Raw genomic sequence first — 27,659 nt, forward strand, 5'->3', positions numbered from 1 at the left:
ACCAAGAGATGGTTTTTCATCTGTAGATGGTAGCAAACTCCATAAAGCTGGTAAAGGGTTTGTTCGCTCTTTAGGGAAGACCTCCAGGATCACTATTCTGTACCCCTCCAAAATGAAGCAAAATGAGAATTTCTAATCATAGATCAATACCGTATCATCACATGTCAAAAACCTCTCGCCTCTAGGTGATAGCCATAGTGATGGACCTGCTGACGGACCTGCAGATCCTACAAGACTTGATGGATGCAGCCTGGCGTCGCTCTGTGGCCATCTACATCCTGCTTGATGCCCAGGGTGTACCACACTTCCTGGACATGTGCTCCAGGCTTCAGGTTGGAGCGCAGCACCTTCGGGTAAGAGAGGAATTTCATAACGGAAATGAACGCGGCTCAGAGCCTCTCGGTGAGAATGTCTCCGTTAGAGATTTTACCGTCTGCCAGGCCTCTCGAAACGTCACTTAATCCAAACGGTCAAACTTTAAGTTATGAAAATTGATTATTTTTGCATGTTTCGTGTTTTTTGTTGTATTTGTTTTCCCATTTTCATGCGCTTCAGTTTTTTGCGTGCATATTTCCCCCCATTATAGGAAGTTCAATCAGATCAATTCAGATTCCCAGAAATTTATAAAACATGCTTTTTCACGTGTAAAATCAACTGTTCAAGAGTATTATGCACCGCTTCAGGGGCAAAAACAAGTTAGCAATGCTTGACTGTGCACAGTACTCCTATGTTATTAATGACAACCATTTGTGGTTCCTAGAATATCCGCACCAGATCCCTCCAGGGTCCTGGGTTTGGCCTGTCTTTTGGCAGACTGCCTGGTTCACTCTCCAATAAATACATGCTTGTAGATGGGGAGAAAGTTGTGTTTGGCTCCTACAGGTGAGGTGTTTGTGTGTGTGTGTGTGGGGGGGGGAGTGTGCATGTAGTATGTGTTGACTGATAATTTCAAAGTGAGAGTAATGTTCAGCAGATAACACCTCCTGTACCCTGTCTCTGTCCAAGTTTCTCCTGGTGTGCGTCTCGTATGGACCGGAACATGATAGTCGTGATGACGGGCCAGGTGGTCGACTTCTTCGACCAGGACTTCCGTGAGCTCTACGCCGTCTCCGACAAGCTAAACCTCTACAAGGAGTTCCACATCAGCCCGCCCGCCAACAAGGTGGCCCCTGCACGCCCCAAAGTGGGGCCCAAACACCTACCTTCGCCGGCCACTACTACCACTACTACTTCGCGTTTCCAGGTCAGCTTAGGCGACTCACGAAAGGTTAATCTCCAGGTGCCTGCTCACAAATACCACAACCCCAAATATTTCCTGGCATTTGGGGACCAGGCGGGTGCCGCGGGTCCCTTACAGGGGATAGCGGGGCGGAAAGACCCAGGCCTGCCCGAAGCTCCTGAGGAAGCAGACCCTGGGAGCGCACAAGCCCTCGGCAGTGAGATGATGGACAGACTGACTCCCCTTTCTCCGGGGAGCGGGAAAGCAGGCTCCAAGAAGTCTCACGGGGGGACGTTGGAGAGGAAGCCGAGGCCTTCGCTGAAGCAGAGACTCTTCAGCAGGAAGTCGGCCAGTAATAACTCAGTAAACAGCCCGGACAGCGGCCCGTGTCCATCGCCCACGTCGATTGAAGCCAGCCAGATGGATGAAACGGAGGACAGCTTTGAGGTGGTGGTGAAAAGACCATCTAAATGGAGGAGCAGAAAGTCATCTAAAATGGGCCCGAAGAGTGAATCCTCAAACACTGTCAATACCACACGAGACAACGAGAGTGAGTCAGCAGTTCAATTCTTTAGAGGCCGTCCGTCCGTACCACCACGACAAAATGCTGTTGTTTTTTTTATAGCTGTTCCTAACTTAAGGCCTTCATATACCTCGTTTTTTGACTTGATCACATGAAGAATAATGAAAGATGGGCGTCCGGGTGGCGTGGCGGTCTAGTCCGTTGCCTACCAACACGGGGATCACTGGTTCGAATCCCCGTGTTGCCTCCGGCTTGGTCGGGCGTCCCTACAGACACAATTGGCCGTGTCTGTGGGTGGGAAGCCGGATCTGGGTGTGTGTCCTGGTCGCTGCACTAGCGCCTCCTCTGGTCGGTCGGGGCGCCTGTTCGGGTGGGAGGGGAAACTGGGGGGGTAGCGTGATCCTCCCACGCGCTACGTCCCCCCTGGTGAAACTCCTCACTGTCAGGTGTAAAGAAGCGGCTGGCGACTCCACATGTACGGGAGGAGGCATGTGGTAGTCTGCAGCCCTCCCCGGATCGGCGGAGGGGGTGGAGCAGCGACCGGGACGGCCTCGGAGGAGTGGGGTAATCGGATGAGTACAACCGGGGAGAAAAGGCGGGGGGGGGGGGGGGTAATGAAAGATAAACTTCCAGTAATAGTTATTGTGTGGTGAAATTGTGTATATACTCTATGTAATCCTTGACTTTGTTTCATTTGTCTTTTCGCTCCATCCATCCATCCACCTCTCTACTGTTCCTCGGCCTATCACCTCCGCCTCCTCCTGTACCCCGTTTTCCCCTCGCTCCTCTCTCCAACTTCTTTTCCCTTTCGCGCTTCCTCGTCCACCCGAAGTTGCTGTGACCCGCTCCCCTCCTCTGTTCTTGTGTTACAGGCATGAAAAGCCGGTCACGATCAAAACAACTTTGCGTCCCGTCCTGAGGCCGAGCAGCTCCCTCCCGGCGTCCGACCACGGAGCGAAGCCGCGTGTTGGAACCATCCTCCCAAATGGCCTGTTTGGAGTATTTAGCTTTTTTTTTGGTTTTTTGTGGCCTCACAGCAAGAAGGTGCTGGGTTCGAGCCCCGGGGTGGTCCAACCTTGGGGGTCGTCCATGTTTCCATGTTGTCCCCGTGTCTGCGTGGGTTTCCTCCCACAGTCCAAAGACATGGAGGTCAGGTGGATCGGCCGTACTACGTTGTCCCTAGGTATGAGTGTGTGTGTGTGTGTGTGATGGCCTGGCGGCCTGTCCAGGGTGTCTCTCCGCCTGCCGCCCAATGACTGCTGGGATAGGCTCCAGCATCCTGTGACCCTGAGAGCAGGATACACGGTTCAGGTGATGGATGGATGGATGGTTGGATGGGATGGATGGATGGTTGGGATGGATGGATGCTTTTTAAAAGTGCAGTATTGTAAATACTTCATCGGGACACACTGAATGTATCTTTTGTCGGTTGTTTTTTTGTTTTTTTTGTTTTTTTTTTCATTCTCTGATCAGGAAAACAACAAACCTCGTCTGCCTATGACTTTTTAATACCGCTCACATGGAAGGGACGGTTCTGCCACGGCCAGCCGAATGTGCCATCTTCAAAACTACTTCACGTTCGTCTGATACCGAGTTGGGTTGCCAAATCCTGTGACGTGCTGTGACGCCCGCCTCCTTCTTCACGCCGCCACAGAAACGCTTTATGTCCTTTATGTGGCTTTACATTTGCAGTTGCACCTGTGTCGTTGAGAACAAGTGATTAATGTCTTCAGATTCTAGATTGTTTTTGAGCATTCTGCATATTTATCATGGCAACGTGCTTAATAATAATAATAATAATAATAATAATAATAATATCAAGATCGAAACCATTCAAATTCCTTCACTAGCTTGTATCTGGTGCTGGGTTATAAAATAAAATAAATAATTCCATCCGTCCATCCGTTACCCCGACCGCTCATCCTGCTCTCAGGGCGGCGGGGATGCCGGCCTGGCGGCCTGTCCGGGGTGCCGCCCGGTGACTGCTGGCGTAGGCTCCAGCACCCCCGCCACCCACCCTGAGAGCAGGATGAGCGGTCGGGGTAATGGAAGTCGATAATGGTCTCGGGTGAATTCTGTTCAAATTCGAGAACCGGCGCCGGTCGGTGTGTTTTGGCTCTCGTGGAGGTCGTCTCAGGTCTGACAGCATGCGGATGAGTGATGGTAACAAGACGGCCTGTCACTAAGCTGCTGTGCCACCGGGCCCGTAGGCTGACAGAGCCGAGGAATAGATGGAAGCGCTCTCATCCGAAATGTGAGTTTGTCTTCCATTGATAACGGCTGTACGTCTGGATAACAAGCGGGTCGTATTCTGTTGGTTAAAGTTCCCAGAAGGTCATTTCCCCCCCCCCCCCACCAGAATACGTTGACTTGAAAATGTCCCGCTTGTTTGATATTTCTGACAACCAAACGTGTTTTGACGCTGCAATACTTTTTAAACAATGTCAATTGTGAATTCTTGCTTTTCGGCGATGGCTAAAGGCACCAAACGACTGTAGAAGCTCCGTAACAGCGAGCCTGTTTCTAAAGTTCATACTGGAGGGTGGCGCGGTGGTTAGCGCGGTCGCCTCACAGCAAGAAGGGCCTGGGTTCGAGCCCCGGGGTAGTCCAACCTTGGGGGTCGTCCCGGGTCGTCCTCTGTGTGGAGTTTGCATGTTCTCCCCGTGTCTGCTGGGTTTCCCCCGGGGGCTCCGGTTTCCGCCCAAAGACCTGTAGGTCAGGTGACTCGGCCGTACTAACTTGCCCCTAGGTGTGTGTGTGTGTTTGTGTTTGTGTGTGTGGCCCTGTGACGGCCTGGCGGTCTGTCCAGGGTGTCCCCTCCACCTGCCGCCCAATGACTGCTGGGATAGGCTGCAGCATCCCTGCGACCCCGAGAGCAGGATAAGCGGTTTGGATAAGGGATGGATGAATATTGGCCAGTTTGGATTCGCGGCCTACGGCGATACGGAGACACCGACACGTTTCTCACACCAGAGGAGGTTTCCAGCCCGTTGTCACGTGAGCGGCTTACGCGGTGACTTCAGGAGGAGCGGGACACGCTGGCGCCCGCATTTTTTGTTATTTTGTAGCGTGCTTGACTATTTTTGAATTAAAAATTGCCGAAAGCCTTAACTGCCACTGTGACCAGCTGTAGCCATGCTTTGACTTTGTTTCACTGACAGCACTGGAATAACCGCTTACATGTTCATTTGATTCAAATGCACATGTGTGTTTGAATCAGGTCTGTCTGTCATGTCTCCCCCACCAGTTCTCGCTGGTCTCTCTTAACAACCACCTTTTGCTTTTAGTGCTTCTTTATGTTAGACACTAGAAGAACCCCGCTACAATGTAGCGGTTTGGTTATCCACCCGTCTAAATCTCCCTCCTCTTCATCCTGCCAGCTAACCGCCTTCCCCCTGCCCCTAAACCCCCCCCCCCACTCCAACTCCCTCCCCCCAAATGCTCAGAATCATCTGAAATGCTGAGAAAAGTGGTTTTTAGTCATTTTTAGAAAATGCATATTTTCCATAATTATGCATAATTATTATAATTACTTTAATTTTCTGCTATTTTTCTGGTCCTCTCTGGAACAATACCTACCAACTCCAAAAAAAATGAGGATCATAAGTGCATTTTTGCAAAAATGCATATATTTTGCATAATGCCAAAACATTTCTAAGTCCCAGAAATTTTTTTTATATAGGTGAAAAACAATCAAAGATGCTCAGAATCAGCTGAAATGCCGAGAAAAGTGGTTTATAGCCATTTTTAGAAAATGCATAATTATGCATATTTATTTTAATTTTCTGCTATTTCTCTGGTCCTCTCTGGAACAATACCTACCACCTCCAAAAAATTTTATAGGTGAAAAAAATCAAAGATGCTCTGAATCATCTGAAATGCCGAGAAAAGTGGTTTTAGCCATTTTTATAAAATGCATATTTTTGCATAATTATGCATAATTAATTATGCATAATTTTAATTACTGTTCTGCTATTTTTTATAGGTGCCCCTGATCATCCCCAATAACCTCCAAAAAGAATCAAGGCCCCAAGTGCTTTAGTTTATAGACTCTCACACAGACACACACCAGACACATAGTGAGAGGAGTAGATAATGCGTTTACGCTAATGATTTTCTCCTTTTTTCCGTGCTGCTTGATAAGGTTAACATACCCTGCTCATGTTAAAGTTGTTTTTTTTGGGGGGGTGGGGGGGTTTGTCCGTGTCTCTGAGGAATTTAAACGTAAACATGTCGGCGCTATAACCCTATTACTGAGGGAGTAAAACTGTTTAACCTTTCACCCTCCCTGCCAGCACAGTGCAAACGTTTACAGAGCCGGCCGGCCCCGTACGCTCGCTACGTAAGTTCCGTACGCTCTATACGTAAATTGCGTACACTCGCTACGGAAGTTGCCTACGCTCGCTACGGAAATTACGTACGCTCGCTACGGAAGTTGCGTACGCTCGCTACTGAAGTTGCGTAGGGCCCCCCCCCCCCTCTTCCGTGTCAAAGTGGGTGACAACTCGGATGAGAGGATGAAGCGGAACTCTCCTTCGGGTCACGAAAACGGGGGGAATAAAACAGACAAACAAACAAAAGAAGCATGACAGTGACTCGTGGGAACAGTAATCAGGTAAACGTGCGTCCTCTCCTCTCCATATTTGATGTCCGCTAATAAAAGTAGAGTTAAGTTGGTGCCGCTAGCTTGCGGTGCGTCTGCCCCGCTAGCCCAGCTGGGGCAGTGTATTTCTTGGTGGCCCGTCCTGTGTTCTGACGAGCCCGACGGACAGTGGCGGGGCTGTGGTGTGTTATTTTGTGCCTGAGAGTGACATTTAACCTGTTTATTATGTCCGATAACCGCCAGCGGGCAACGGTGTTTTTTTTTTTATAAACCGCCGCTCGGAAAAAAAGATGAAACCGCGTCGCGCCTGAACCCGCGTTCGCATGCGCATGCGCGAAATGAAACGCGCGCTTCCCAGCGGCGCCCTCAGAGGGGGGCCGGTCCCGACAATGAACGCATGGCGTTTATGGGTGGGCGCACATCGTGTTTAAAACAAGACCAGTGATCGTCTAGTCCAGTGTTTCTCAACCCAGTCCTCAAGGACCCCCTATCCTGCATATTTTCTTTGCAACCCTGAATAGGTACCTGTTTGTAGTTATTCAACCAATCAGCAATGAATTTTGTCAGACGTTGCACACCTTGCATAATTAAGTGCTGCGAGATGATTGGTCGAGTGAGTACAAGCAGGGCTACCTATGCAGGGTTACAATGAAAATCTGCAGGATAGGGGGTCCTTGAGGACTGGGTTGAGAAACACTGGTCTAGTCTCTGTCAAGGTTTAGTTACAGCTCTGGGCTCATGCAAGATGGAAAGCAATGGACTGACATTGACTGTTGATTAGATATTGAATATTTATTTGTTTATTTGAGATACTTTGTTGATTACGCTATATGCATATGTAATATGGATGAACATCTCGGTAACACTTTAGTATGGGGAACATAAAAAAACTTAATTACTAGTGAATTAGTAATTATCAAGATGTCACTTTAGTATGGGGAACATAGTCTAAGTAACAAAAACTTAATTTAGAGTAATTTAACACTGTGAACACTTGTAGTTTTGTGTTTTGTTATGTAAGAACAGACCATATTCATTAAGTGTTAGTAAGGGAGAATAACTCTTCTTGTGGTACTACCACCTTATAAAGTCCATACTAAGCAAAGCATATTGAGATGGTACTACTAATAAGCAATAATTCTAAGGTTATAGAGGGACAACTCATTGTTCATGGCTTACTGGTTGTATAATAAGGCCATACAGAATAAGGCATTAATGAGTACGTAATAATGACCAATTAAGAGCCAATATGTTGCTAATTTGCGTGCTAATAAGCACCTAATTAATGGTGACTACGTTCCCCATACTAAAGTGTTACCAGCATCTCTGAGAACACTTGTCCAGGGTGTCTTCCCGCCTGCCGCCCGGTGACTGCTGGGATAGGCTCCAGCATCCCCGCGACCCTGAGCTGGATAAGCGGTTTGGATAATGGATGGATGGATGGATCCCGCGACCCTGAGCTGGATAAGCGGTTTGGATAACGGATGGATGGATCTCTGAGAAAATAATAATCATCAAGTATTCAGCCAAGCCATTGTATAAATGGTATTATGTATTGGTTTGTATCTCATTCTGTTCTGTGTAGGTCTACTTATTCTGAGACCGCCAGGTGGAGCAAACTGTTTTAAGGGAGGGAGCATTGTAGTGGGAGCACTGGGGTGTCCGTTGTGGGTGTGTGGCAATAGCAAATGGATAACATGGCTCACGGGTCAGGAAGGAGGGCCCCTTAGCAGAATTTTGCTTGGAGCCACAGGGAGGTCAGGACCCGCTCTGAATATTTATCCTAAGATCTCCTTAAGGTGTGATGTGTCCTTGGTAGCCTTGTGATATACTTCAGACTCTACGTGTATACATAATGGCACAGTAGACAATACATTAGTGCGGTGTTTTCATCGCATTTGGGTTGGGGACAGAGCCTGTGGCAAAGTGAAAACGTGTGGGTGGGTGTTTGCCTGTGTGCAATATCTACGTGAGCAGAGCCCCATCTTTTGGCAGGAAGTAGGATTTACAAAAATGTCATTTCATGGGTGTGTATGCAAACAGCTCGATGCTTACTACACACAGACGGGTGACAAATGAAAGGAAAAACCAACATAAAATGTCTTGGTAAGGTATTGTTCCACCACGAGCATCCAGAACAGCTTCAGTGCTCCTGGCCATAGAGTCTGCAAGTCTCTGAACTCTACTGGAGGCATGAACACCATTCTTCCTAAAGATATTCCATCATAAATGGTGTTTTGATGATGGGTGGTGGAGCATGCTATCAAATAAGTCAGTCCAAAATCTCCCATAGGTGTTCAACTGGGTTGAGATCTGTTGACTGTGAAGGCCATAGCATATGATTTATTTATGAAAATGATTTTCATCATTTTCATCCTCATCAAACCAGTCAGTGCATATGGGTGCGTCAGCTGTTCAGCAACCTGGCTGCCTGTGGAAAGAAACTACTACCGAGACGGGTGGTGTGTCATTTGATGCTCTGGTAACGTTTTTTAGATGGAAGGAGCAAGAACAGAACATGAGCAGGGTTGCTGGTGTCCTTAATGATGTTTTTGGGCTTTCTTTTTGTAGTGAGTGGTATAAATATTAAGCTGTGGTAGTTCCATGCCGATGATTTTTGCTGCTGTCTTTACAGTCTTTTGAAGCAGTCTGCAGTCCCGAGCAGTCAGGTTGCCAAGCCACACTGTGATGTAATAATAATAATAATAAATCAAACTTATATAGCGCATGGTACTGCGATAAAAGTTCGTAAGAGTTTTGGTACCAAAATACCATCTCTGCTGCGCCTTCTCAAGGATGTAATTGATGTTGAGAGACCATGTGAGGGTGTCTGATGTGTTAACCTAGAAATCTAAAACTGTCCACAATTTCAACAGATGAAAAAGGAATAGGGATTTTCTCTGCACTTTATAATGTCAACAATGATTTCTTATCTTATTGACGTTTAGAGAGAGGATATTATGATGGCACCATATGATTAAATCTTCCACTTCCCCCCAAAGACCCTCATCACTGTCGCTTATTAGTTCAGTCACTGTGGTGTCATCTGCGAATTTAATGATGCTGTTGCTGTCATATTTGGTGTCATATTTGGCAACACAGTCGTGTGTAAACGGACTGTACAATAGGGGACTGAGACAGCAGCCCTGAGGTGTGCCAGTCCTAAGAACTAATATCGATGAGTATGTTTAACCTACTGTCACAGTCTGGGGCCTGCCTGTCAGGAAATCAAATAGACAATTACAGATAGAGTTGCCTAGACCAAGACCTCTGAGTTTCAACACCAGTTTGGATGGTATAATTGTATTAAAAACAGAGCTGTAATCAATAAACAACATTCTGACAGGTATTTCTCTTTTCAATGTGTACTAAAGCTGTATGCAAAGCAAGCGAGATAGCATCGTCTACAGATCTACAGACGTCCATTTTCCATTTCTCGACTACAATTAGTTCAAAACACTGGTGCCCGGTTATTACCAAGATCCAAAAAATGAGATCACATCACTCCTATTCTTGCATCCCTTCACTGGCTCCCCGTTCATTTCAGAATCCATTTCAAAATCCTCCAAAAGAATATTTAAATCTCTCCATGGTCTCGTCCCCCCCTATATTTCTGAGCTTCTCACTCCTTACAACACCACCAGGTCCCTTAAGTTCTCCCTCTACAGATTGTTGTTCATCCTCTGTTCACATCTTAAAAAGGTGGGAGATAGAGCTTTCTATGTAGAGGCCCCTCGACTCTGGAACAGCCTGCCAGAGACCATTAGACAGGCCGAGTCTATTGGACTTTTTTTTAAAGATGCATCTCAAGACCCACTTTCTTTCCTTGGCTTTTAACTTTTCTTAATCTGTTTTCATCTTTTAATGGGTTCTTCTGAGAAATGCCATGGTAGAGGGAGTTACACAGTAGTCCACACATGCACAAACACACACACATACACACACATGCTCAAAATGTTTTGAGCCTTTACAGTGTTCTCACTCTGTAATCTGATGAATGTAAATAAGGTATAAAGCCTTGACTGGAAATCTTCAGTCACCACTGAGGTTGTAAGATCTTTCTGACTCAGCTATAAAATTAATTATGAATAAATGTGAATTTAAATACGAATGACTTTCTAGTCGTGTCATTTTGCAGTCAACAGATCCTTAACCAAGACCCCAAAACAATATTACAGATCTCCACATGAGGTCAGCAAAGCATCAGACTGGTTTCAGCCCGCTGTAATGTACTTCTGTTGTATGAGTTATGCTACCAGAAAGGAATAATGATTATATTTTGTGTGTTTTGCCTAACTTTTTGACATTTTATAAGTTAGGGTTTATATTTGTTGTGATTCTGTTTACAGGGACAGATCAATTCAAAATCTTAATCAGTCTCAAAATTAGGTAGATGGACAGGGATACAGATTGGCTATTCAAAGTCTTGCATGTATCCTTATAGTCTTGTATGTACTGGAAAATTTGTAATTTTGCATGACTGCATTGGCCTACAAGTCCTGAGCTCAGTAGTTCAGTCAAGCAAGTTCTCACACCTCGGATGAATGATGAATATAGTATTTAATTATGTTTGATGGGGGCTGGGAAGATTTTAAATGTTCAGGTACAAACATTCATCTCTTAATGTCTACTTTGAGTAACTCTGGACTACAAACAGTGCTCATCATTTGCAGAGGCTCATTGTAGCTGTGTCAATCAGTAAGTCAAACTTTATTCATATGCCACATTTTGAATATATAAAAACAATGTAGTGTGCACATGAAAACATACACAAAATGAGATGTGCTTAGAATATATACAGTACAAACTCTGGTTAGGCTAAAGGCCAAGTATGCCTGTATGTATGTATGTACAGTGCATCCGGAAAGTATTCACAACCCTTCACTTTCCCCACATTTTGTTATGTTACAGCCTTATTCCAAAATGGATTTAAATTCCTTTTTTTTCTCATCAATCTACACACAATACCCCATAATGACAAAGCGAAAAAGGTTTTGTAGAAATTTTTGCAAATTTATTAAAAATAAAAAACTGAAATATTGCATGTACATAAGTATTCACACCCTTTGCTATGACACTCAAAATTGAGCTCAGGTTCATCCTGTTTCCACTGATCATCCTTGAGATATTTCTACATCTTGATTGGAGTCCACCTGTAGTAAATTCAATTGATTGGACATGATTTGGAAAGGCACACACCTGTCTATATAAGGTCCCACTGTTGACAGTGCATGTCAGAGCAGAAACCAAGCCATGAAGTCAAAGGAATTGTCTGTGGACCTCCGAGACAGGATTGTATCGAGGCACAGATCTGGGGAAGGGTACAAAAAAATGTCTACAGCTTTGAAGGTCCCGAAGAGCACAGTGGTCTCCATCATTCATAAATGGAAGAAGTTTGGATCCACCAGGACTCTTCCTAAAGCTGGCTGCCCAGCCAAACTGAGCAATTGGGGGAGAAGGGCCTTGGTCAGGGAGGTGACCAAGAACCCGATGGTCAGTCTGACAGAGCTCCAGCATTCCTCTGTGGAGATGAGAGAACCTTCCAGAAGGACAACCATCTCTGCAGCACTCCACCAATCAGGCCTTTATGGTAGAGTGGCCAGACGGAAGCCTCTGCTCAGTAAAAGGCACATGACAGCCCGCTTGGAGTTTGCCAGAAAGCACCTAAAGGACTCTCAGACCATGAGAAACAAGATTCTCTGGTCTGATGAAACCAAAATTGAACTCTTTGGCCTGAATGCCAAACGTCACGTCTGGAGGAAACCAGGCACCTCTCATCACCTTGTTAATACCATCCCTACAGTGAAGCATGGTGGTGGCAGCATCATGCTGTGGGGATGTTTTTCAGCGGCAGGTACTGGGAGACTAGTCAGGATCGAGGGAAAGAAGAATGGAGCAAAGTACAGAGAGATCCTTGATGAAAACCTGCTCCAGAGCACTCAGGACGTCAGATTGGGGCGAAGGTTTACCTTTCAACACGACAATGACCCTAAGCACACAGCCACGACAACGAAGGAGTGGCTTCGGGACAAGTCTGTGAATGTCCTTGAGTGGCCCAGCCAGAGCCCAGACTTGAACCCCATTGAACATCTCTGGAAAGACCAGAAAATAGCTGTGCAGCGACGCCCCTCATCTAACCTTACGGAGCTCGAGAGGATCTGCAGAGAAGAATGGGAGAAATACCCCAAATATAGGTGTGCGAAGCTTGTAGCTTCATACCCAAGAAGACTTGAGGCTGTAATCGCTGCCAAGGATGCCTCAACCAAGTACTGAGTAAAGGGTGTGAACACTTATGTACATGCAATATTTCAGTTTTTCATTTTTAATAAATTTGCAAAAATTTCTACAAAACCTTTTTTGCTTTGTCATTATGGGGTATTGTGTGTAGATTGATGAGAAAAAAAAGGAATTTAATCCATTTTGGAATAAGGCTGTAACATAACAAAATGTGGGGAAAGTGAAGGGGTGTGAATACTTTCCGGATGCACTGTATGTATGTAAGCATACTGGTGGGCAGTGATGGGCAGGTGTAGTAGGGTTGTGGTTGAGCCAGGCTGGAAACAAACCCAGTTTTGAGTAAGAGATGAGTGAATGTCTGGCTGTATGTATATATCCTACTGGTTAATTGTGGGGTTGGGTTAAGGGGGGCAATCCCTTTATACAACAAGATCCCTTTATAAAACAAGATATATAGATACATAAGGATATTTTTATTGAATAAAAATTATTCATACACTACCGTTCAAAAGTTTGGGATCACCCAAACAATTTTGTGTTTTCCATGAAAAGTCACACTTATTCACCACCATATGTTGTGAAATGAATAGAAAATAGAGTCAAGACATTGACAAGGTTAGAAATAATGATTTGTATTTGAAATAAGATTTTTTTTACATCAAACTTTGCTTTCGTCAAAGAATCCTCCATTTGCAGCAATTACAGCATTGCAGACCTTTGGCATTCTAGCTGTTAATTTGTTGAGGTAATCTGGAGAAATTGCACCCCACGCTTCCAGAAGCAGCTCCCACAAGTTGGATTGGTTGGATGGGCACTTCTTTGAGCAGATTGAGTTTCTGGAGCATCACATTCGTGGGGTCAATTAAACGCTCAAAATGGCCAGAAAAAGAGAACTTTCATCTGAAACTCGACAGTCTATTCTTGTTCTTAGAAATGAAGGCTATTCCATGCGAGAAATTGCTAAGAAATTGAAGATTTCCTACACCGGTGTGTACTACTCCCTTCAGAGGACAGCACAAACAGGCTCTAACCAGAGTAGAAAAAGAAGTGGGAGGCCGCGTTGCATAACTGAGCAAGAAGATAAGTACATTAGAGTCTCTAGTTTGAGAAACAGACGCCTCACAGGTCCCCAACTGGCATCTTAATTAAATAGTACCTGTTAGAGCCTGTTTGTGCTGTCCTCTGAAGGGAGTAGTACACACCGGTGTAGGAAATCTTCAATTTCTTAGCAATTTCTCGCATGGAATAGCCTTCATTTCTAAGAACAAGAATAGACTGTCGAGTTTCAGATGAAAGTTCTCTTTTTCTGGCCATTTTGAGCGTTTAATTGACCCCACAAATGTGATGCTCCAGAAACTCAATCTGCTCAAAGAAGTGCCCATCCAACCAATCCAACTTGTGGGAGCTGCTTCTGGAAGCGTGGGGTGCAATTTCTCCAGATTACCTCAACAAATTAACAGCTAGAATGCCAAAGGTCTGCAATGCTGTAATTGCTGCAAATGGAGGATTCTTTGACGAAAGCAAAGTTTGATGTAAAAAAAATCTTATTTCAAATACAAATCATTATTTCTAACCTTGTCAATGTCTTGACTCTATTTTCTATTCATTTCACAACATATGGTGGTGAATAAGTGTGACTTTTCATGGAAAACACAAAATTGTTTGGGTGATCCCAAACTTTTGAACGGTAGTGTATATATGAGAAATGTACTGGACCGTTGTGGTGAAGAGGGAGCTGAGCCGGAAGGCAAAGCTCTCAATTTACCAGTCAATCTTCCTTCCAGCCCTCACCTACGGTCATGAGCTTTGGGTAGTTACCAAAAGGGTGAGATCGCGGATACAGGTGGCTGAAATGAGTTTCCTTTGTAGGGTGTCTGGGCTCAGCTGTAGAGATAGGGTGAGGAGCTCGGACATCCGGAGGGAGCTCGGAGTAGAGCCACTGCTCCTTCGTGTCGAAAGGAGCCAGTTGAGGTGGTTCGGGCATCTGATTAGGATGCTTCCTGGGCAGGGGCATGGCCAGGGTAAATGTACAGGGGGCTATAAAAATGAGGGGGTCTGGGGAAACGCCCTTTTTGGGGGCTTGCCCTTTACTTTGGCTTAGAATGCATCTCCCGATATCATGTTTGGCATTGCTGACGTGGAAACTTTGACAATTCTACAGAATACTCCAACCAGTCATATGTACTGTACCACTTTTTCTGAAACCTATATTCCCTACTTCCATACTTTTTTATCAGGGAAATTAATCACAGGTCATATGGGTCCAAGCGCGAGTACTTGGTGGATATTTACAACATTTTCCGTCGCAGGATCACAAAGAGTACTGGAAGCCATTGCGAAAAGTTTGAAAAGCCGTTCCTTCGTTCCTCTTTTATTTGCACATTTCTAGTCTAAAAAACGGAAATTCTGTAATGTTGTTATGTTTGGATGTGTGTTGTGTAAGCAGTGTATGTATAACTAAGTAAGTAAAGCATGGAGCACAGTAGTAATGATCATCCATCCATCCATCCATCCATTATCAGAACCGCTTATCCTGCTCTCAGGGACCGTTTCTTAGTCTCTTCTGTTTTACGTTACACGCAACAGGGCATTCATAACATTGGTGTCACCTACCAGCGTATGCATAGAACACAACAAATGTGTCACATGGTACTGCGTAAATAGAATGGGGAAGACTATATTAAGATATTGCAGTTTCTACCGACACACAAACAGGTCAATTTGTCATAGTTTAGATCAATAAAGTATCTCATTATGTGGATTAAAACACCTCATTTTGTGGATTAAAATCTGAATAATTTTCATTGCTTCCAATGTCTGTGATGAAAGCAACCCAGGAATGATGTATGACCTCACCACATTACATCACATCACATCACAGTTACAATGACCTCGAATAAAAGGAGCACTTTTGTTATAAATGGCCATTACGTAATTCATTTACGTAATCTTCTTCCAGCATTTCTCCGAAAAATTCTTACCCTACTCAACCTATACCCAGGCATTTTCTCCTCGGTTTTGAAGAAATATCAAGGACCATCTTTTGACAAAAGTCCCCCCCCCCCCTCCCGTGGCCACGCCATTGCTCCTGGGCGCCTTCCTTTGGGGGTTTTCCGGGCATGTCCAACTGGGAGGCGACCCTGGAGTAGACCCAGATCTCGCTGGAATGACTACATGTCCAGTCTGGCCAGGGAACACCTTGAGATCCCCCAGGAGGAGCTGGAGGGCGTTCCTGGGGAGAGGGACATCTGGAGTGCCCTACTTAGCTTGCGGCTAAGTGGCTGATGATGAGATGACATGAGATGAGATGAGATGAGAAATGCAGAGTGAATTAATAGAAGTGCTGGTTAGGGTAAGTGGGGGGCAGATGAGTTTTGCCCCTCTTGGTTACAAACCAGTTTCCGGCAAGAGAGGAGTGAATATTTTAGCGTTAGTGGCACTGGGGTAGGCTGCAAACGCATATTTACAGCAAAACACTTACAATAATAAAAGTTTAGGCTGAAAAGGTTTTAATGTGCGCATGGAAACTTTAGCCACTTCAGATGCCCTCATTTAGGGAGATGGTTCAAGGCTAGGCCCTGAAGTGTCATCATGAATCTTATGTCTTAGGAATGGATGAAGAAAGGAGGTCTGCAGATCTGATGGCTTTACCAGGAATATCCCATGGAGGCATTTCACTAAATCTTTGTCTCCACTCCGGCCATTCTGCGGGGCAGTCAAACTTGCAATCGCTCGGCGGGTTAAACTTAGGCATGGCTTCACGTTACACTAATATGAAGACTACTCTGACACCATGTAACGTCTGCAGACGTGTATTCTCGACATGAAGAATACTTTCCGAATAGAATGAGCCGACTCCGTCAGTTCTTGTTATCAAGTGTAACTTTTGTAACACTTTAGTATGGGGAACGTAGTCACCATTAATTAGGTGCTTATTGGCATGCAAATTAGCAACATATTGGCTCTTCATTGGTCATTATTACGTACTCATTAATGCCTTATTCTGCATGGCCTTATTATACAACCAGTAAGCCATTAACTATGAGTTTTCCCTCTATAACCTCAGAATTATGGCTTATTAGTAGTACCATCTCAATATGCTTTGCTTAGTATGGACTTTATAAGGTGGTAGTACCACAAGGAGAGTTATTCTCCCTTACTAACACTTAATGAATATGGTCTGTTCTTACATAACAACACACAAAACTACAAGTGTTCATAGTGTTACATTACTGTAAATTAAGTTTTTGTTACTTAGAATATGTTCCCCATACTAAAGTGACATCTTGATCATTACTAATTCACTAGTAATTAAGTTTTTTTATGTTCCCCATACTAAAGTGTCACCGTAACTTTTACCGCTGCTCGGCATGTTTTTATCGAGCACAGCCCATTTCCGTCTACCTCAACAACTAACAAACATGCACACTTTACGTCATGGTAATAGACAGTACAACAGTAACACCTGCTGGTCATATTACGTCCACCTATCACATTATACGTGAGCGAATTGCTATAAACTGTATGCAAATACTGAAATGTGTTTTTTTTTTTTTTTTCTGTGCTGAACGCGTATACAACCTGAGAAGGCAGATATGCTTGCTCATTTGTCTAAACGAGAACGGTTTCTAATTTAAGGAGTTTAATACCTGGTAGTCCGGACCAGGGTGTGACTGTGTCTTTAGTTCTTCGTCTTCATGTATGAAGACAGTTGTAAATGTAAATATGAGAATGAGACGTTCACATGAATGACCTGTTCTTAAAACAGAATGGCTTGTATAAAGTTTTCTTTAAATGAAATTTTCTTCGACGAAAGAGGCGTGTGACCTGTTTTGACCCCCCCGCCTCTCAACGAAGTGGAATCGTTAAGAACTGGAATCGGAATCGTTAAAATCCAAACGATGCCCAACCCTATATTTCACTGATACGTCCAGAAACAAGTGCACGAGATGATTCAAGCGTTAGCAAAATAAAATTAAAGTCTCCCCTAAAACTGATTCATAACCTAGGACTTGAAAACAGCAATGTGTCTTTATGGTGCCAGTTATAGCCCTGCAACTTCTATTTCCACATGGTTCAACCTGATTCCACAGTGGTTTCCCATTTATGCACGATGGGCTTGCACTCATCATTGAACGAATCACAACAAAAAACTCCTTCCGTTCTTCTTTACAGCCCCCCTGACACTTCCTCTGAATACGCAAGAATTCAAGAGTTTTTCTCACTTGGCAGTTGTTGGAAGACGGCGGACATGTCCTCATTGGTTTTATCGGTTCCCGGACCATCCAGACCATTGATTTCCAGGTTAGTCCAGCTTCTGTTACCTTCCAAGCATTAGCGTGATGATCCAATGCTTCATCAGAAATTTGCAGCTGTACTTTTATTTTGTTTGTGTGTTTGTCTTTCCTATTTTTTGTTTATTTATTCTGGGGTTTTTTTTGTTTTTGTTTTGGTCATGATTGAAATTTACTGCTATGGTGAGGCTTCATAATAAGCCCTCCTCGGGTTTCTTACCTCACTAGCACATCCTTTTTTTCCCCTCTCTTTCCTTGTGAAAGATGTATTTATGTACTTGATTGTTGTGTTGTTGTGCAAACCAATAAAATCAAAAATAAACCGTGTATAATGTGGTAAATAAAAGCCTAAACATGGGAACGTCTTAGCTGATATTTGATTTCATTTGAACTTTAATGTATTGTCAACTAGGACTATAAGTAAACAATTGAAAATAGTCCGACACCTTCCTGTCTTTACACCCTGACGTGCGGTCCTTGTCGTCTTATATTAGGAACCTATAGCGAATGGGGAGTGAGTCAGATCTTTACAGGAAATAAGTATTTGGTAAGCAAAATTTGGCTTTGGGAAGACTCTTCGACCTCCGTGTATATTTAGTCATATCAGGAAATTTGCTTTTTCTGAGTTGCCTTTGATTGACGCACCCCCGGGAAACTGAGTTTGTGGTTTGGTTTTGTTTTTTTCCACCATATCTTGGTGTCTAATCTGGACCACTTGGGAGTTCAACATTCATTGTTGTAAGAATTATCTAATTGTTCTAAGAATGATCTTTTCAGGAGGTGAACAGTCCTTATCTTCTTAGTCCATCTGACACGTGTCTAAGGCAAAGACAATCGAGAAAAACAGATTTCATTACCGTGTAAAAAAGGAACAGAAAAAGAACAAAGAGACAGGCACAAAAGGGAAAAAAAACCCTGGTAGGGGTTTCCACAGTTTGAGATAGTTCATGCTTCTGCTGGTTTGGTTTATATATAGGTGACAGCTATGGAGCCTACCAGTATCTGTGAAACCGCACAACGCTTTTTTTTTATTATTTGTTTGCTTTTTTCAATCAGAAGCTTTGCACTTCCTACTTGACGGGAGATGCAACCGAGACAAGACAGATAACTGAAGAGAATGAGCCTTCTTGGTATCTTCTGATTGCTCCTGGAAATTATCGAAGGACTCGTGAATAATCTCAGCGGTACCCGAAGGGATGAGGAGCCCGGCAGTCCAGAACGAGGAAGGGCAGTTCATACAAACCTAGGTAGGTTCACGTTCATTTTCAGCTTTTTTTATTCTTTCCTCTTCTGGAATGATTGATGATTCTTTTGTCTGTTGTGGGTCAGGGGTAACGCAGCTGAGGAAACAGTTGCGTTACATCAGCAATGTTGACAATTTGGTTGATTGTAATGATCAAATTAAATCAATTTTATCGGTGAAGTTGTACAAATAAATTTGTCAAGCCCTGCTTTAAGGATCAAAAACAAGATGTGTGTGGATGTGTGTGTAGGTGTGAGACACAGAGAGTGAGAGAGACCGAGAGAGAGAGAGAGAGAGAGCGACAGAGAGGAGGGGAGAGAGACAGAGAGAGAGAGAGAGAGAGAGAGAGAGAGAGAGAGAGAGAGAGAGAGAGAGAGAGAGAGAGAGAGAGAGAGAGAGAGAGAGAGAGAGAGAGAGAGAGACAGAGGAGGGGAGAGAGACAGAGAGAGAGAGAGCGCCACAAGGCAACTTGTTTTAAGTTCAGCGCTTGTGTGTGTGTGTGTGTGTGTGTGTGTGTGTGTGTGTGTGTGTGTGTGTGTGTGTGTGTGTGTGTGTGTGTGTGTGTGTGTGTGAGAAAGAGAGAGCGAGGGAGTGAGAGAGAGAGCGAGCGAGCGAGCGAGATTGTGATAACAGTAATGATGGTGATGACAAAGATGATGGTAGACAGTAATGACTTTGGTAACAGTGAGGAAAGTCCTGCCACGCATTTGTGGTGATAATATACAAACATAACTAATCAATAATGTATTTGAACCTGTCCTGTAATTGGCTAGATAAAGCAGATAACGTAAGCAAGCGACGTAAGTATCGGAATGTTTTGTATACGTATATGTGATCTTATTTGTGATCCCACATGTAAAAGTGTGAGAATTTCATGACCTTCTAGTTTTGAAGAGGGTGTGTGAAGGTGATTATAATACAGTGGATGATATAATACTGATGAGCCTTGAGTCTGTGGATGTTCTCATTCGTCCAGGTCATGGTTATCCAAAGGAATTGAATCGAGTGCAACTGGACTTGGTATATATCCGGTATATATCCTTCACGGATATATACCAAGTCCAGTTGCACTCGATTCAATTCCTTTGGATGAGCCTTGAGGTGTCCACATCTAGCTATCTACTGAGGGGACATGTTATCTCACATAGCTGAGCCAGCTTTTATACGTAGGAACGACTCCCTAAAAAAAAACCTTTAACAGGGAAACCTCAGGGAGAGCAACAGAGGAGGGATCTCTCTGCCAAGACGGACAACGTGCAATGGATGTTGTGTTTACACAATTTACACAATACAACATTGAAAGAGGATAAACAGAATTATAATGGAATTATAAAATTTATGAAGAATATGATGTGCAGGACGCCAAGCAGTGTCCAGACGCCATCGGAACAGTCCAGGACCCAAAGCCACGCGACCAGCATCATCATGTAGAAAAAAAATGATATGGATTTATAAGATATAAAAAAGAACGTGATGAGGGGAATTCCAGGCAGCATCCAAGTGGCGACCACCATCACCACAGAAACCTGGGAGGAGAATCGACTGCACGTGCACACAAGGGAGACTCCCATGGCACCATTCACACACAGAAAAAGAGAAAGAAGACATCATTCAGAGAGAGAGAAAAGACATGTGAGAGAAGAGAACAGTTTGCAGTAGTTATTAGTCATAATCAGTTAAGTCATAATCTATATGCTATAAACTCGTGGGCAGAACAGTGGTTGGTAAATTCATTGAGACAGAAAACTGACCCACCATGCAGTACAGGTTGTGAAGCACTCAACAAAAAGACAACTAATTGTAGACTAAGGCAAAAAGATGAGTTTTAAGTTTGGATTTAAAGACTCAACAGACTGATTGTCTGGTGGCAGCAGGCAGGTTATTCCACAAGAACAGAGCCCGACAGGAAAAGGCCCTGCCACCAGCTGACTTCTTTTTAACTTTGGGTACACACAGGAGCCCTGTATTTTGAGAGCGAAGAGCTCGAGATGGACTGTACGGTTTAAGGAGATCAGACAGGTGAGATGGGACAAACCCATTTAGGATTTTATAAGTCAGCAGAAGCACCTTGTATTCTGATCTAGTATGGATAGGAAGCCAATGAAGGAGGCAAGAATTGGTGTAATATAGTCAAATTTTCTAGCTTTAGTTAGGATTCTAGCAGCAGCATTCTGAGCCATCTGAAGACTTTTAGTACTACAATGTGGCAGACCTGAAAACAGAACGTTACAGTAATCAAGTCTGGATGAAACAAATGCATGTATTAGAGTCTCTGCATCAGCCATGGAGAGAAAAGACCGAATTTTAGCTATGTTACATACAGTGCATCCAGAAAGTATTCACACCCCTTCACTTTCCCCACATTTTGTTATGTTGCAGCCTTATTCCAAAATGGATTAATTTCCTTTTTTTTTATCTCATCAATCTACACACAATACCCCATAATGACAAAGCGAAAAAGATTTTGTAGAAATTTTTGCAAATTTATTAAAAATAAAAAACTGAAATATTGCATGTACATAAGTATTCACACCCTTTGCTATGACACTCAAAATTGAGCTCAGGTTCATCCTGTTTCCACTGATCATCCTTGAGATATTTCTACATCTTGATTGGAGTCCACCTGTAGTAAATTCAATTGATTGGACATGATTTGGAAAGGCACACAACTGTCTATATAAGGTCCCACTGTTGACAGTGCATGTCAGAGCAGAAACCAAGCCATGAAGTTAAAGGAATTGTCTGTGGACCTCCGAGAAGGGATTGTATCGAGGCACAGATCTAGGGAAGGGTACAAAAAAATGTCTACAGCTTTGAAGGTCTCGAAGAGCGTAGTGGTCTCCATCATTCGTAAATGGAAGAAGTTTGGATCCACCAGGACTCTTCCGAGAGCTGGCCGCTCAGCCAAACTGAGCAATCGGGGGAGAAGGGCCTTGGTCAGGGAGGTGACCAAGAACCCGATGGTCAGTCTGACAGAGCTCCAGCGTTCCTCTGTGGAGATGAGAGAACCTTCCAGAAGGACAACCATCTCTGCAGCACTCCACCAATCAGGCCTTTATGGTAGAGTGGCCAGACGGAAGCCTCTGCTCAGTAAAAGGCACATGACAGCCTGCTTGGAGTTTGCCAGAAAGGACTAAAGGACTCTCAGACCATGAGAAACAAGATTCTCTGGTCTGATGAAACCAAGATTGAACTCTTTGGCCTGAATGCCAAACGTCACGTCTGGAGGAAACCGGGCACCTCTCATCACCTTGCTAATACCATCCCTACAGTGAAGCATGGTGGTGGCAGCATCATACTGTGGGGATGTTTTTCAGAGGCAGGAACTGGGAGACTAGTCAGGATCGAGGGAAAGATGAATGGAGCGAAGTACAGAGAGATCCTTGATGAAAACCTGCTCCAGAGCGCTCAGGACCTCAGACTGGGGCGAAGGTTTACCTTTCAACACGACAACGACCCTAAGCACACAGCCACAACAACGAAGGAGTGGCTTTGGGACAAGTCTGTGAATGTGCTTGAGTGGCCCAGCCAGAGCCCAGACTTGAACCCCATTGAACATCTCTGGAAAGACCAGAAAATAGCTGTGCAGCGACGCTCCCCATCTAACCTTACAGAGCTCGAGAGGATCTGCAGAGAAGAATGGGAGAAATACCCCAAATATAGGTGTGCCAAGCTTGTAGCTTCATACCCAAGAAGACTTGAGGCTGTAATCGCTGCCTAGGGTGCCTCAAGCAAGTACTGAGTAAAGGGTGTGAATACTTATGTACATGCAATATTTCAGTTTTTTATTTTTAATAAATTTGCAAAAATTTCTACAAAATCTTTTTTGCTTTGTCATTATGGGGTATTGTGTGTAGATTGATGAGAGAAAAAAAAGGAATTTAATCCATTTTGGAATAAGGCTGTAACATAACAAAATGTGGGGAAAGTGAAGGGGTGTGAATACTTTCCGGATGCACTGTAAGTGAAAAAAAGGCAGTCTTGGTCATTTCTTTAATGTGCTTATCAAAGGAAAGGCTGGGATCAAATGTAACACCAAGATTTTTGGCTGCCACACTTTGTGAAACCACAGAGTTGTCGATTGTTATCGTTACTTGATTCAATTGGTGTCTGTGTCTAGCAGGGCCAACAACCAGTATCTCTGTTTTATCCGAATTTAAAAGCAGAAAGTTAAGTGACATCCAGTTTTTCACAATAGCCAAGCAGGCCTCTTAGTTAGTCATTTGAGTATGATCATCAGCCCTTATAGGTACATACAGCTGAGTATCATCAGCGTAGCAATGGAAATTTATTCCACTGCGTATCATTTGGCCAAGAGGTGAAATATAAAGAGAGAAAAGTAGAGGGCCAAGAACTGAGCCCTGAGGCACAGCATATTTAACGTCAGAGAATTTTGAAATAATATTACTATAGCAGACACAATGTGTTCTTCCAGATAAGTAGGACTTAAAGAGAGACTGACATGCCCTTTCTGAACACATTTTTTAACATTGGGAGTTTGAATCATAACCGAAAATAGGTGTAGTTTTATGAATTCAAAGCTGCTGGCTACTGCCTTCCTGGGTGGGTGGGGCTCGGTACCGCTCATCACTTGTTATTTATAAAAAATGTTGGCTAGCGAGAGGGAGATCCTCTGCGAGGATTACAGTTTCGAGGAGGAGGATTCGGTGATACAAATAACTGTTAGGGGGATAGATGATAGATATTTAGATAAATAGCTAGATAGACAGATAGATAGCAATATGTTGTAGCAAGATCGATAATAAAGTCTCAACAAAATAGCACAAACTCGAGCCAAGTAGCTAGCAGGAAGGGGTGAAAGAACGGCTTCTCCATGGTTTTATAGCGTCTCGCTACGGACACACCCTATATGCAAATTCACTGGTGTCTACGTATCCACCGGCACAATTTGTCATTGGACACCATCTACAGTCAATCACAGATCTCTCTCGAGTGGCCGCAGATGCGCTGTTTTGGCCACTGAATTTCTCCGTGGTCACATTCCAACTCGAAACATAGCCTATCAAAATAAATTTTCAGATTTTGATGTCAGTATCCCTTTAAGCCAAGAGAGAGCTAAGCCAGAGACACCAAAATTGCAATTTAATCTATCTAAGAGTATACAGGGATCAATGGTGTCAAAGGCTGTGCTGAGATCCAGTAGTAGAAGCACAGAAGTGGAATCAGAGTCCATAGCTTGGAAAAGATCACTCACCACTTTGGTCAGAGTAGTTTCAGTGGAGTGACAGGGCCTGAAAGCCGATTGAAAAGGTTCATATAGATGGTTTTCTTCTATATGTGTTGAAAGTTGTTGATACACAACTCTCTCTAGTACTTTAGAAAAGAATGGAAGATTAGAGACTGGTCGATAGTTATTAAGAGACCCTGGATCGAGATACGGTTTTTTTTAAGTAGAGGTTTAATCACAGCTGTCTTAAAACTGCTGGGAACAATGCCAGTAGTAAGTGATGAATTAACAATGTCTAGCATTGTAGGTCCCAGAAAAGGCCAGAGGTCTTTAAAATGTTTTGCTAGTAAGGGGTCAAGTAGACAAGCAGTTGGTTTAGAAGCTGACACAAACTTAGTCAAAGTATCAGGAGAAATAGTCTCAAAAGCTGTAATAACTGGGACTGTCAGTGACTCATTGTATAGATATGAATTCGGTAAGACAGGATCTGCAGGAGTAGCTGGAGTTGAAGAACAAGAAGAGCCTCAAACCAAGAACAAGAGCCTCAAACCAAGAACAAGAGCCTCAAAAGACTGGAATTGAGATTCAAGTGTAGAAGTCAGATTGAAAATAGATTTATATATTAAGGCAACACCCCCACCTTGTTTATTTGCCCGAGCTACATGGGTATAAGTATAGTCAGGTGGAGAAACTTCATTTAAGGGAATTAAAATATTTGGTTTCAGCCATGTTTCACATAACCCAATCATATCCAAACTATGTTTAAGGATCAGATCATTTGTTGGTAAGACTTTGGTAGACAATGATCTGATATTTATGAAACCAAATTTAAGCATCTCGTGGAAGTGATCAGTAACAGGCAGAACTTTAGAGCTACCAATAGGTGAAATATTAATTGGAATTAGACATCTTGTTGACAGTTTTGACAACCAACGCTTTGGACGATATGTGGTCACATTCTTGATAACATTAGACGGTTGGTTCTGTAGATTATTAGGTACTTCATTACAGAAGTAAAAAGACAAAGTAGCCATCCTACTGGGAGAGGAGAAGACAAACTAGCCATCCTACTAGGAGAGGAGAAGACAAACTAGCCATCCTACTGGGACAGAAGACAAACTAGCCATCCTACTGTGACAGAAGACAAACTAGCCATCCTACTGGGAGAGGAGAAGATAAACTAGCCATCCTACTGGGAGAGAAGAAGACAAGCTGCAACACAGCAGCCAAATATATTATTGCATGTCACAATCTGAGGGACAGTGAGTGAGCACCCCATCCACACACAGACACACACACACATCCACCTACACAAACGCACACATCCACCTACACACCTACACATGCACACACACACACAGGTTCTTCCTTTTCTATTTTTTGTTCTTCTTTATCCTTCAAGCTCAGTAACATTGCACCACTAAATATTGTCAAATATTGTTAAATTGGTTGGTTGATTGTTTGTTTGTTTTTAACAACACGGCAACTTTTTTTCCTATTATAGTTTGCATGTTGTAAACTACTGTACTGTTTTGTACACCTTGTGCTTTGGCAATACTGTGTCACAGAATATGGTCATGCCAATAAAGCCTGTTGAACTGAATTGAATTGAGAGAGTGAGACACGGAGAGAGGGGGGGGGGGGGGGAGACACACACCAGTGTGAGAGGCAGTAAGTGAGTTAGAGAGAGTGAGAGACAGAGGGGGGGAGAGACAGACACACACACAGAGACGGGGGGTGACATATCATGATTGTAATCGTTGTTGTTATTATAATCATAGTTGTGTTGTTGTTTTACATGCTTTGGCAATATGTACACAAACGTATGTCATGCCAACAAAGCACACATTGAATTGAATTGAATTGAATTGAATTGAATTGAGAGAGAGAAAGAGAGACACAGAGAGAGAGTGAGAGACACAGAGATGGGGGGAGAGACAGAGAGACAGAGACACACAGAGAGCGGGAGAGAGACAGAAAGAGAGAGAGACACACAGACACAGAGAGAGAGAGAGAGAGAGAGAGAGAGAGAGAGAGAGAGAGAGAGAGAGAGAGAGAGAGAGAGAGAGGAGAGAGAGAGAGAGAGACAGAGAGACAGAGAGACAGAGAGTGAGCGACACGGGGGGGGGGGGGGCACAGAGAGACACAGAGACACAGAGACACACAGAGAGAGAGTGAGAGACACAGAGATGGGGGGAGAGACAGAGAGACACACACACAGAGACACACAGAGAGCGGGGAGAGAGACAGAAAGAGAGAGAGAGAGACAGACACAGAGAGAGAGAGAGAGAGAGAGACAGAGACAGAGACAGAGACAGAGACAGAGAGTGAGCGACACGGGGGGGGGCACAGAGACACACAGAGAGAGAGTGAGAGACACAGAGATGGGGGGAGAGACAGAGAGACACACAGAGAGCGGGAGAGAGACAGAAGAGAGAGAGACACAGACACAGAGAGAGAGAGAGAGAGAGACAGAGAGAGAGAGAGAGACAGAGACAGAGAGTGAGCGACACGGGGGGGGGGGGCACAGAGAGACACAGAGACACAGAGACACACAGAGAGAGAGACAGAGAGTGAGCGACACGGGGGGGGGGGCACAGAGAGACACAGAGACACAGAGAGACACAGAGAGAGAGACAGAGAGTGAGCGACACGGGGGGGGGGGCACAGAGAGACACAGAGACACAGAGACACACAGAGAGAGAGACAGAGAGTGAGCGACACGGGGGGGGGGCACAGAGAGACACACAGACACAGAGAGAGAGACAGAGAGTGAGCGACACGGGGGGGGGGCACAGAGAGACACAGAGACACAGAGACACACAGAGAGAGAGACAGAGAGTGAGCGACACGGGGGGGGGGGCACAGAGAGACACACAGACACAGAGAGACACACAGACAGAGAGAGACAGAGAGAGAGACAGAGAGAGACAGAGAGAGAGACAGAGAGAGACAGAGAGAGAGACAGAGAGTGAGCGACGCGGGGGGGGGGGGGGGCACAGAGAGACACAGACACAGAGGGAGACAGAGAGAGAGACAGAGAGTGAGCGACACGGGGGGGGGGGGCACAGAGAGAGCACCATGAGACGTGAACACTGACCACATCCTCTCAGTGTCGTCTCTGATCTCGCTACATCTCAACCTCTCAAGCAACTCCATCAGACATCATCTCAACTTGCGAGGGAGGTGGTGTTCGGGGGAGGGGGGTCAGGGGTCCCTGGCCAGTGTTAATCAACCAGTCGGGGTTGGAAATCGGAAAGGTGTACACGCTGTACGGGAAACGCGACCACATAGGAAGCGGCATGACCCAGAAAACACGCCATCACACTTCAAGTTTTTCCAGGCCAGCACC

The 27,659-nt window shown here is 44.4% G+C and overlaps 2 protein-coding genes across 3 annotated transcripts in view; both read left to right on the forward strand.

The window, feature by feature from the left end:
• Positions 1–218: 218 nt before the first annotated feature.
• Positions 219–2,784, forward strand: LOC130113425 (protein FAM83F-like). Its single transcript, XM_056281027.1, has 4 exons — positions 219–353; positions 761–882; positions 1,006–1,769; positions 2,615–2,784. Exons 1-4 carry the CDS (start codon positions 240–242, stop codon positions 2,659–2,661), a joined length of 1,047 nt encoding a protein of 348 aa, XP_056137002.1. The 5' UTR covers positions 219–239; the 3' UTR covers positions 2,662–2,784.
• Positions 2,785–6,243: 3,459 nt separating this feature from the next.
• LOC130112693 (uncharacterized) overlaps positions 6,244–27,659 on the forward strand; it is a 65,611-nt gene continuing 44,195 nt past the window's right edge. The window contains exons 1-3 of one of the 2 annotated variants that reach the window (XM_056280154.1): positions 6,244–6,357; positions 17,758–17,886; positions 18,933–19,123. The gene's annotated coding sequence lies outside the window, so the exon portion shown is untranslated. The remainder of the gene's footprint in view (positions 6,358–17,757; positions 17,887–18,932; positions 19,124–27,659) is intronic. The other variant, XM_056280155.1, reaches the window with a different exon arrangement.

This window comes from Lampris incognitus, chromosome 5, assembly GCF_029633865.1.
Source record: "Lampris incognitus isolate fLamInc1 chromosome 5, fLamInc1.hap2, whole genome shotgun sequence".
Lineage (NCBI taxonomy): Eukaryota > Metazoa > Chordata > Actinopteri > Lampriformes > Lampridae > Lampris > Lampris incognitus.